At 40.7% G+C, this 12,636-nt stretch overlaps 1 protein-coding gene across 2 annotated transcripts in view; it reads left to right on the top strand.

The window, feature by feature from the left end:
* The first annotated feature begins 1,467 nt into the window (after positions 1–1,467).
* Positions 1,468–12,636, top strand: part of fus (FUS RNA binding protein) — a 29,773-nt gene continuing 18,604 nt past the window's right edge. For both annotated transcript variants that reach the window (XM_075453367.1, XM_075453366.1), the window contains exons 1-6: positions 1,468–1,598; positions 2,956–2,980; positions 3,198–3,364; positions 4,402–4,552; positions 4,867–5,087; positions 6,216–6,399. In XM_075453367.1, coding sequence (XP_075309482.1) covers positions 1,586–1,598; positions 2,956–2,980; positions 3,198–3,364; positions 4,402–4,552; positions 4,867–5,087; positions 6,216–6,399 — 761 coding nt within the window. In that variant the 5' untranslated portion in view covers positions 1,468–1,585. The remainder of the gene's footprint in view (positions 1,599–2,955; positions 2,981–3,197; positions 3,365–4,401; positions 4,553–4,866; positions 5,088–6,215; positions 6,400–12,636) is intronic.

The following is a 12,636-nucleotide window of genomic DNA, read 5'->3' as shown; positions in this document are numbered from 1 at the left end:
ACCAAAGTGGAGATGTTTGCTCATAATGCACAGCAGCACGTTTGGAGGAAACCAAACACAACATATCAGCACAAACACCTCACACCAGCTGTCAAGCACGGTGGTGGAGGGCTGATGATCTGGGCTGGTTCTGCAGCCACAGGACCTGGGCACCTCGCAGCCACTGAGTCCACCATGAACTCCTCTGGATACCAAAGTGTTCTAGAGTCAAGATGTGAGGAAATTTGGCATGTCACCCAGGATTCTCAGCAACTTCTACAGCTGCGTCATCAAATCCATCCTAACCACCTCGATCACCGTGTGGTACGGCAGCGCCACCGTGAAAGACCGCAAACGCCTGCAGAGAGTGGTAAAGACTGCATCTAAGATCACAAGGACACCACAACCATCTCTGCAGAGCATCTACCGACGGGAGTCCACAGACCAGCTGCCTCCATCAGCAACATAATTCCCAGCACAATTAGAGAATTGCCAACATTAAATTCATTTAGTAAACAGTAAAATAAATCATGGCTACTGGATAAACAATACTGTCAACATAATTCAATATAGTTGGTACTGGCAGTTGTTCTTAACTTATTGTTGTATTGAACTTTGTATTTGTATTTTGTATTATTTATTTTAAAATGAGTGAGATATCTAAGACTTTTTAATAATTTTACAATTGTGTGCAATACTTGTTTTTTATTTATTTTTTAAGGAACATCTAACCTGTCAAGGGAGTAAAGATGGAAATTAGCCTTATGGCTACAATCTTGTATATTTTGCATTTTGTTTTAAATGCTAGTAATATATGCTGTCCCTTTGTTAAATAAATAAACTTGAAACTTGAATCAAAGACCCCACACACCCCCAGCACGGACTGTTCTCACTTCTGCCCTCAGGACGGAGGTTCAGGAGTGTGAGATGCAAAACCACCCGATTTAAAAACTCTTTCTTTCCCACTGAATTCTGCCAAAGACTGAACGGACCCCCTTGGCCCTACTGCAACTGTTACTCACCGTGACTACTCGAATGTACTTGCAATTTTGCACTATCACAACCACCTTACTGCTGACTACTGCACAAAGACAGTTAATGTAGCGCACTACTGCACATTTATGTACACAGGCTATATTTCTATATTTATTTAAGAATCCTGTTATAATATTGTTGTTGCATGCTTATTTTATCTTATCTTTTATTATATTTGGACATCCAGGGCGGGCAACAAAGCAAAGAATTTCATTGTACAGGGAAACACGTTTCTAACTGCACATATGATAATAAACCTTTGAATTGAAATGTTGATAATTTGTTCGTTGAGCTAAACGCAGAGCCGTTTATAGAGATATAAATCTCTATAAACTATATATATATATATATATATATATATATATATATATATATATATAAATATAAATAAAGAGATCGCTATAAGCGGCTCTGGCTAAACGTGTTTCCCAGCGCCCCCTTGTGGCCGATAAAGGACTCGCAGCGGCGGACGGTGAACTGGACACCGGCCGGTGTTTTACCTTTCTGTCATTCACCTGTTTGGCTTTTGGATCAATTCTGAGGTTGAATGTAACCCGTTTTATCCACACAAATGGCATCTAACGGTAAGAAATGCGGCTAATGTTAGCAAGCATCTTAACTAAGATGTAGCTAACGGTTATTGGACGCGGATTAGCGGTGAGCTGCTTCGCACGAAATTGTGATTTGGTATTTTATTGTCATATTGGCATTCTTTAGAACCTCGTAGTAATGTCTTTCCTACTGGAGGACAACCTCACCAGCTAACGGGGGCTAACACTGACATAATATAACATTGTAATAGATGCAGTCCGCTGCGTTGTGTTTGGTTAGCTGGCTGTTAGCTGTTAGCTGGCTGACTGTTAGCCGTTGACCCAATCAATGATGGCGGTTTAGGTACCAGATCCACAGCCCAGATCGGCTCGGGTTCCGTTGTCGTCTGATTACGTCACACAATATGCCTGTGAGCTTGAATAGGAGTACATTGTGATTGGCTGTACGTCTGTACGTTGGGCAGTTGTGATTGGCTGTAGTAGCCATAGTAAACGTAACTAGGCGCTGTGTGTCGGAGAGTTTTTTTCTCGGTCTTTCGGTGATCGGCAGCAGCTATGGAGAGCTTTTACGAAGAAATTACACTACATATAAATATATATATAAAGATATATCTCTCTCTCTATATATATATATATATATATATATATATATATATATGTATACATACATAAAGTCTAAGTAAATAAGACAAATACACAAACTGAAAAATTAGCTTAAAGAAATGGCATCTATCTATTATTATTATTATTATTATTATTATCGATTGATTGTTTTTTATTTATTTGTTTATTTTGTCATTTAGTCATTTATTATTATTTAGTTAGTAGTAGTATTATTATTGTTGTTAATACAATCATTGTAAATATTAAAAATAATGTTGAGCTACTTGATGAATTTGAATTTCCCCCAGTATATAAATAAAGTATTTTTCTTTCTTTCTATCTATCTATCTATCTATCTATCTATCTATCTATCTATCTATCTATCTATCTATCTATCTATCTATCTATCTATCTATCTATCTATCAACGTAGTTTCGTTTCGATCAGTCAGTTAAGACAAAACAAATTGAAGTGTAATAGATTTGTATAAATGTTTCACAGAAGTGATTAAACTGGGTATCCAGTGAAAGTAATCTTAAGCAGTTAGATGAAAAAAGTAAATAAATCGGATCATTTTTGTGTTTTATCTGAGCAGAATAATGTTTTCACAGTTAATTCAATCCCATCAACAGTTACAGATGTGCTACTGGGTTGGTTATTTGATAAATGCAGTCTTTCAGATATGTAGTATTACTTAATGCTCTTGGGTTTATTAGAATATTATTCTTATAATTAAGATAACTGACTGGCTTAATTCTAACCCTCTGCTTTGTTTCCCTCCCCATAGATTACTCCCAAACATCCCCCCAAGGGTAGGTTTATTCAACCAATCATTACATGTAGGCCATGTTCAATATTAGGTGTAATTTTTGGATCCAGATGTTGGTCAAAACAAGTAAGAGAAACTTGAAAATGAAAGATTAAACTGACCAGAGAGAATATTTGATAAAGTATGAACCCGTTAGAGTTAGAGCAAAAGTGTTCACAGTTAGTGTTTAAGATTTAAAACGGTGGTTGGTGTGTGTGCAGTTATGGGTCCTATGGTGGAGGTGGAGGTGGAGGTGGTGGTGGTGGTGGTGGAGGAAACCAGGGCTACAGCCAGCAGCAGGGCTACGGAAGCTACAACCAGAGCTCCGACAGCAGCTCCGGCTCCTACAACCAGGGAGGTTATGGCAGCTTTGGTCAGCCTCACTCAGGTAAATGAAGACTCACTAACAAGTACAGAATCAGTGGCTGTGTTCGAAACCGCATACTTCTCCTACTTCTCCTACTACTCATACTAACTTTTTGAGTTAGTAAGCGAGAAGTTCCCGGATGCATACTAGATTCTCCGAAATGTTGGGTATGCATCATGAGGTTACTACTCATACTCAAACTACCCAAGATGCAACGTAACGTGATGTCGCCGATCGTCATTTCCTGTCAAAACGGCAGTTTCAAGCTAGCTACAACGAGGGTAGGTTCACTTCCTGTTTTCAAAACAAAAGCACCGATTGTATCGTAATGGCTTTCCCTATGATAAAAGGCAACGGGTATTTCATTTTGTGAAAATAACCGGAAGTGCGTTGCTCGCTACGGCTAGCTTTAGTAGCGCCAAATTCGTTGGAACAAAATTGTAAACAGCCGGTATTTTGTCAGGTTTTCAACACGTTGGGGATCTAAACGACTACTTTCTCGCCTGAAAATGTTTCAAATGTTGCTAAAGTTTACAGAGTTTAGAGCTTATGGGAAATCAGCTTCAGGCCGGCTGATTTCAGCTCGGGCAGGAGCGAAATGCATTGTGGGTAAACGCTCTGCATACTGTCTGATCGATCAGTATGTAGTATGCAGTATGTAGTATGTAGTATGTAGTATGTAGTATGCAGTATGCAGTATGTAGTATGTAGTATGCAGTATGTAGTATGTAGTATGCAGTATGTAGTATGCAGTATGCAGTATGTAGTATGCAGTATGCAGTATGTAGTATGTAGTATGCAGTATGCAGTATGTAGTATGTAGTATGCAGTATGCAGTATGTAGTATGTAGTATGCAGTATGCAGTATGTAGTATGTAGTATGCAGTATGTAGTATGCAGTATGCAGTATGTAGTATGCAGTATGCAGTATGTAGTATGTAGTATGCAGTATGCAGTATGTAGTATGCAGTATGTAGTATGTAGTATGCAGTTTCGAACACAGCTAGTGTTTTAGTCCCGCACTGATCTGCAATGCGTTACTTCCTGCTTCCTCTTAGGAGGATATGGTTCTCCACCCTCCAATCAGGGTGGTGGTGGTGGCTATAATCACCCCAGCCAGGCCTACAGCTCTGGGGGATACAACAGCAGCAACCAGCAGTCATCCTTCTCTGGTTACAGCCAGCAGCAGCCCCCTTCTTCCTCTGCTGGGTAAGACCCCACCAGCTCCTCGTTTTCTGCTTTCACACGTACAGTTTCTCTGGGAGGACGTAAAGGCAGCGTTATCAGACTCACAGGACAGAATTAAAGGAAACAAACACAAATAATCCCCAACATCCCATCTTTGTTGAGTACACGGCTACGTTTCTGTAGCGTCGGTCCGAGAACACGAGGGAAAGATTCACAAAATGCTCCCAAATCCTGCTCACATGGTTGAGTTTTCTCTTCCTTTCATCTGTGCTGCTTCAATTGGTCAGCCATGTTGGTTTGTAGTTTTTTAAAGACTTCTTCTCTTTGCTTTGCAGGTATGAAGGTAATTCGCAGGCCCCTGGCTTTAACCAGCCACCCAGTGGTGGACAGGGTGGGGGTGGTTACAGCAGCGGTGGAGGTCAGACGGGTGGTTTTGGAGGCAGTGGGAGCCATCCACCACCGTCTCAGCATGGAAGTGGACTCTACAACCAGCCACCAAGCTACAACTCTCCTCCACCGAGCTACAGTCAGCAGAGTCCGTACAGTCAGAGTGGAGGTGAGGGTCTGCTTTGTGTTTTATTTATTCGTTTACTAGCCCCAAGTTTCACTTAAAAGGAGACATATTGTGTAAAACTCCTTCTTCCTGTTCCTGGGAGCATATATCAGGGCGTCTGAGGTGTAAAACTCCTTCTTCCTGTTCCTGGGAGCATATATCAGGGCGTCTGTGGTGTAAAACTCCTTCTTCCTGTTCCTGGGAGCATATATCAGGGCGTCTGAGGTGTAAAACTCCTTCTTCCTGTTCCTGGGAGCATATATCAGGGCGTCTGAGGTGTAAAACTCCTTCTTCCTGTTCCTGGGAGCATATATCAGGGCGTCTGAGGTGTAAAACTCCTTCTTCCTGTTCCTGGGAGCATATATCAGGGTGTCTGAGGTGTAAAACTCCTTCTTCCTGTTCCTGGGAGCATATATCAGGGCGTCTGAGGTGTAAAACTCCTTCTTCCTGTTCCTGGGAGCATATATCAGGGCGTCTGAGGTGTAAAACTCCTTCTTCCTGTTCCTGGGAGCATATATCAGGGTGTCTGAGGTGTAAAACTCCTTCTTCCTGTTCCTGGGAGCATATATCAGGGCGTCTGAGGTGTAAAACTCCTTCTTCCTGTTCCTGGGAGCATATATCAGGGCGTCTGAGGTGTAAAACTCCTTCTTCCTGTTCCTGGGAGCATATATCAGGGCGTCTGAGGTGTAAAACTCCTTCTTCCTGTTCCTGGGAGCATATATCAGGGCGTCTGAGGTGTAAAACTCCTTCTTCCTGTTCCTGGGAGCATATATCAGGGCGTCTGAGGTGTAAAACTCCTTCTTCATGTTCCTAGGAGCATATATCAGGGCATCTGAGGTCACCAGCAGGTGTAAAACTGTCCCAAAACACAACCCTGGTATTTATTTAGTTCCTCATTTAACGAACCCTTCACCAACGTCTTGTTGCAGCCTTGTCGGTTGAATATCTCTGAGTTTAACACAGAGAGCTACTGTGCTTAAACTACCAGATATTTTGACAAAAATCTGTCGCATAAATCTCAATAAAACCTCAAAGTATTTTGTCAAATTAAAGAAAAGAAAAAAATCAGGGCAACGCAACACACCAATGAGTGCGTCGGACTCCTCTGTTGATGCCTGAACCGTCTCTCAGGGTACGGAGACGAAAGCCCGCCGCTGAGTGGAGGAGGAGGCGGAGGCTATGGTGGTCCTGACGGAGGTTATGGCGGTCAGGATGGCCGCGGAGGCCGGGGCCGCGGCGGTGCGTTTGGAGGTCGTGGTGGAGGTGGATACGATCGCGGTTTCGACCGAGGCGGACCAAGAGGAAGAGGCATGGGGTAAGTTTTTAAAAAATGTCCAGAGTCCATCTTATCTGCAGTTAGGAAGGATTCTGAGTGTGGTGATGATGTGATGTGTTCGCCCTTTGGTTTCACGATGAAGTGCTCTACATTAAGGGGGGAAACGTCCCTCACTCTTACTTTTCAAAGACGCTCATCCTAATTGTTGATCAATTATCACAAAGTCTCAGTGCTGAGTGCAAAAACCTTGGTTTACTTTATTTTTAAAGTCTCACGCCATGTGTGCACATGGTTCTGACCACGGTCCAAAACCTGCTAAGCAGCACAGGATATGTGCCCAGAGGGTGGGGCTCAGTTCTGAAGCCAAAAAAACCCAAAGCAAGACGCATCAAAACACGCTGCTAATTTAGGATGAGGAATAATTTCTACTGCGTCAGATGGTTTTATTCATGCCAAAAAGATGCCAAAGAAGAGCGTTTTATCTGCATGGTCCAACATGAGAGACGTTACTTCTGTTTCCATAGCGACTCTTTAAAAGGAAAACGCTGCTCAGTTCAGTTATTAACACGGTCTGTACATTAAAATAACAGCAAGAAACATCGGACAGAATCGTACAGAATCAGACAGGACGAGACAGAGACCGCAGTTAGTCGGACCAGAAACTGCAAATCAGATACCTGCAGAGAGAAAAGATACAAACTACTGAGAAAATGCACTAAGTTAAAGAAAGAAAAGACACAAACTACTGAGAATAGACACAAACTCCTGACAAAAGACACAAACTACTGACAAAAGACACAAACTCCTGAGAAAATGCACAAAGTTAAAGAAAGAAAAGACAAACTACTGAGAAAAGACACAAACTCCTGAGAAAAGACACAAAGTTAAAGAGAAAGAAAAGACACAAACTCCTGAGAAAAGACACAAAGTTAAAGAGAAAGAAAAGACACAAACTACTGAGAAAATGCACAAACTACTTAGAAAAGACACAAAGTTAAAGAAAGAAAAGACACAAACTCCTGAGAATAGACACAAACTCCTGAGAAAAGACACAAACTACTGAGAAAAGACACAAAGTTAAATAAAGAAAAGACACAAACTACTGAGAAAAGACACAAACTCCTGAGAATAGACACAAACTACTGAGAAAAGACACAAAGTTAAATAAAGAAAAGACACAAACTACTGAGAAAAGACACAAACTACTGAGAAAAGACACAAACTACTGAGAAAAGACACAAACTCCTGAGAATAGACACAAACTACTGAGAAAAGACACAAAGTTAAATAAAGAAAAGACACAAACTACTGAGAAAAGACACAAACTACTGAGAAAAGACACAAACTCCTGAGAATAGACACAAACTACTGAGAAAAGACACAAACTACTGAGAAAAGACACAAACTACTGAGAATAGACACAAACTACTGAGAAAAGACACAAACTACTGAGAAAAGACACAAACTACTGAGAATAGACACAAACTACTGAGAAAAGACACAAACTCCTGAGAATAGACACAAACTACTGAGAAAAGACACAAACTACTGAGAAAAGACACAAACTACTGAGAAAAGACACAAACTACTGAGAAAATGCACAAACTACTTAGAAAAAACACAAAGTTAAATAAAGAAAAGACACAAACTCCTGAGAATAGACACAAACTACTGAGAAAAGACACAAACTACTGAGAATAGACACAAACTACTGAGAAAAGACACAAAGTTAAATAAAGAAAAGACACAAACTACTGAGAATAGACACAAACTACTGAGAAAAGACACAAACTACTGAGAAAAGACACAAACTACTGAGAAAAGACACAAAGTTAAATAAAGAAAAGACACAAACTCCTGAGAATAGACACAAACTACTGAGAAAAGACACAAAGTTAAATAAAGAAAAGACACAAACTACTGAGAATAGACACAAACTACTGAGAAAAGACACAAACTCCTGAGAATAGACACAAACTACTGAGAAAAGACACAAACTACTGAGAAAAGACACAAACTACTGAGAAAATGCACAAAGTTAAATAAAGAAAAGACACAAACTCCTGAGAATAGACACAAACTACTGAGAATAGACACAAACTACTGAGAAAAGACACAAACTACTGAGAAAAGACACAAACTCCTGAGAATAGACACAAACTACTGAGAAAAGACACAAACTACTGAGAAAAGACACAAACTCCTGAGAAAAGACACAAAGTTAAATAAAGAAAAGACACAAACTACTGAGAAAAGACACAAACTCCTGAGAAAAGACACAAAGTTAAAGAAAGAAAAGACACAAACTCCTGAGAATAGACACAAACTCCTGAGAAAATGCACAAAGTTAAAGAAAGAAAAGACACAAACTACTGAGAAAAGACACAAACTCCTGAGAAAAGACACAAAGTTAAAGAAAGAAAAGACACAAACTCCTGAGAAAAGACACAAAGTTAAAGAAAGAAAAGACACAAACTCCTGAGAAAAGACACAAAGTTAAAGAAAGAAAAGACACAAACTCCTGAGAAAAGACACAAACTCCTGAGAAAATGCACTAAGTTAAAGAGAAAGAAAAGACACAAACTCCTGAGAAAAGACACAAACTCCTGAGAAAATGCACAAAGTTAAAGAAAGAAAAGACACAAACTACTGAGAAAAGACACAAACTCCTGAGAAAAGACACAAAGTTAAAGAAAGAAAAGACACAAACTCCTGAGAAAAGACACAAAGTTAAAGAAAGAAAAGACACAAACTCCTGAGAAAATGCACAAAGTTAAAGAAAGAAAAGACACAAACTACTGAGAAAAGACACAAACTCCTGAGAAAAGACACAAAGTTAAAGAAAGAAAAGACACAAACTCCTGAGAAAAGACACAAAGTTAAAGAAAGAAAAGACACAAACTCCTGAGAAAAGACACAAAGTTAAAGAAAGAAAAGACACAAACTCCTGAGAAAAGACACAAACTCCTGAGAAAATGCACTAAGTTAAAGAGAAAGAAAAGACACAAACTCCTGAGAAAAGACACAAACTCCTGAGAAAATGCACAAAGTTAAAGAAAGAAAAGACACAAACTACTGAGAAAAGACACAAACTCCTGAGAAAAGACACAAAGTTAAAGAAAGAAAAGACACAAACTCCTGAGAAAAGACACAAAGTTAAAGAAAGAAAAGACACAAACTCCTGAGAAAAGACACAAACTCCTGAGAAAATGCACTAAGTTAAAGAGAAAGAAAAGACACAAACTACTGAGAAAAGACACAAACTACTGAGAAAATGCACAAACTACTTAGAAAAGACACAAAGTTAAATAAAGAAAAGACACAAACTCTGAGATGAGGAAGGACATTTGGTTGCAGTTCCACAAACGGCTGCATTAACAGTCACAACAGATCACAGAAGATAAGAATAAAAACTCCTGTGGAGGTGAACTAAGCTCCACCAACTGACCATAAAACACATCCTGAAAGGCTGAATGAATTCAACACTTCCACTGCGGTTCACTCCAGTCACTAAATAAAGGGACGCTTGTTTGTTCAGCAGCCATATGATATATGATATATATGATATTTACCATTGATATGATACGAGTCTTCACGCAGTTTCACTGTGAAGAAGCTGCTGCTGCATGTTAGTGGAACCTTATTTAAATTCAGCCTTTTCTGCTGGATGCCACAAACAGTGAGGTCTGTGTGGTTGAATTCAGCTTAAAAAGCATATAAAAGTCTATGTTTTACTCCTATAAGGTATCACACCTGCGCTTCAGGTTCAGATGAGATGGTTCTGATAGTTCAAGTCAGGTTTTTAACAGCTGGGCAGGCGGACTCGATGGCTCCGCCCCCCTCACAGAAAAGGGTTCCCAAAGGGCGCCCAGATTTTGTGAGAAGTTTTAAGAAAACTTGAATCCAGTTTCCAATCTCCTGTCAATAGAAGATGGTTCGCCCTCAAACTGAAAACAGGTGTAGGAAATAATGATGGAAATGTGGTGTTTCTGTGGTTACTTTCTTCATTACTCCACCAAAGTGGGAAATCAAAGCTTCCCTTAATTCACTCTGTTGCATATTTAGCTTTTATTTACATCACTGCCATTATTTCAACCTAGAAATTAGAAGGTGGAGCCATAAACAAGTTTACTACAGGTGCAAATATTTAGTGGGAAACGCCTGCTCTGTGTCATCGGATCAGTGTTGAAATGAAATACAACCCAGGACCAACAGACGGGGGTTTGGTTGCACAGACCCTCCTCTGTGGGTGTGTCGATCCACACAAAGAACCAAAAATCTTAACTTCTCTCTGATCCAATCCCCCGTCCTGAGCGTGCACGAGGCGACTGTGGAGAGAAAAAACTTTTAACAGGAAGAAACCTCCATCAGAACCAGAATCAGGAACCATCTGCCTGGACCAGCTGGGGGCTGAGAGGACAGGAAAGAGGGGACAACAAGCAGCGTAACACCAGGCCAGAGATACCTGCTGAGAGAGAGAAACAAGTTAATGACAACAATGATGTCATATGGAGAGGAAAGAGAGCAGAGGGAGGAGAGGTGCATCATGGGAGCTCCCCCAGCAGGCTGGGCCTATAGCAGCAGAAGTATGGGATGTTTCAGGGTCACCTGAGCCATCCCTAACTATAAGCTTTATCAGAAAGGAAAGTTTTAAGCCTGATCTTAAAGTGGAACTCACCTTTAGCCATCGTGCACTATTAACATGGATAATGTACTCTTACTTGGTATTTTACTTAAAAAAAAAAAAAGATTTTGCGTTATTTTGTAAAATTGTATACAATTGCGTCTTGAGCCGTAATTTTCACTACTGTATTGATTGGCTCAACTAACCAGAATGCATTGCGTGTAACCAGGCCGTTGCCATACCAACGCGACAAGCCGAAGCAACTTGCAGAGCGGAGAGACAGCGAGATAGATAGATATAGTGATAGATAGGCTAGATAGATATATATATAGTGATAGCGTGAGACAAATAGGCCTGTGTGTGTGTGACAGAGAGAGAGATGACGAGATCCTGTGTGATTTGTGGGTGTAAGGACAATAAGTCCAGACCACCGGGAGTACGCTTCCACTGTTTACCCCGGGACCCTCAACTCTGCACCCAGCAAGGTCCCATTCCTGACAACATAGTGACTCCACTTCGGTTTGCTGTGGTTGGCAATGATGACACGAACACCACCAGTTGCTGTCAACTCGAGGAAGGGTAGAACTACTCGAGGACTCGATGTTAGCACCGCTCTGTGAGGTGCTGCTAGTAGCTTCTGCTTCGCGTTCAGCCCTCCTCTGCCTCACCTCTTCAGCCGTTTACTCGGGCTCAAAAAGGTACCCCTCCATTTCAAGTTCCAGGATATTACTTGGTTGTTATAGCAGCTAGAACTACGTGCGTGAAGTAGAACTATAACTAATTAGAATTGTTGTAGTTCGTTATTTTTTCTTCCGGTGATTTCATGACGCGTCAAATCACCATTTCTAAAAAATGCAAAGGTTTTATATTTAATATGAAGACATAATACCCAGTGGCAGCACAATTCACTATTATATTATGGTCAAATATAGTGATTGGGCACGATGTTGTTTAAAGGGTGAATTCCGCTTTAAAGGTAGAGAGGGGCCTGATAACTGAAGGCTCTGCCTCCCAAACTGGCAGCTGGTTCCACAGAGAGGGGCCTGATAACTGAAGGCTCTGCCTCCCAAACTGGCAGCTGGTTCCACAGAGAGGGGCCTGATAACTGAAGGCTCTGTTTGGAAAATATCCAGCTGTGAGATCTTTAAGATATGATGGAGCTCGGTCATGAAGAGCTTTATATGTGAGGAGAAGAATCTTAAATTCTATTCTGAATTTAACAGGGAGCCAATGAAGAGAAGCTAAAACTGGAGAAATATGATCTCTCCTGTTAGTTCTCATCAGAACTCTGGCTGCAGCATTTTGGATCAACTGAAGGCTTTTCAGAGAATATGTGGGACAGCCCAATAATAAAGAATTACAGCAGTCCAATCCTGAAGTAACAGATGCACCGAACAGTTTTTCTGCATCACTCTGAGACAGGATTTAACAATATTACGAAGGTGGAAGAAGGCAGTCTTGGAAAGCTGTTTTATATGCGAGTCAGAGGACAGATCCTGGTCAGAAATAACTCCAAAGGTTCCTCACTGTAGGACCAGAAGCCAAAGAAATACCATCTGGAGTAAATATATAACTGGACAGTTATCCAAAGAGAACGACTTCAGTTTTGTCTGAATTTAGAAGCAGAAAGTTCTCAGTCATCCAGGTCTTTA

This window comes from Odontesthes bonariensis, chromosome 21 (assembly GCF_027942865.1).
Source record: "Odontesthes bonariensis isolate fOdoBon6 chromosome 21, fOdoBon6.hap1, whole genome shotgun sequence".
In the NCBI taxonomy this organism is placed as follows: Eukaryota; Metazoa; Chordata; class Actinopteri; order Atheriniformes; family Atherinopsidae; genus Odontesthes; species Odontesthes bonariensis.
Note: the sequence above shows the minus strand (reverse complement) of the source record. Positions and strands in the feature narration are given on the sequence as shown.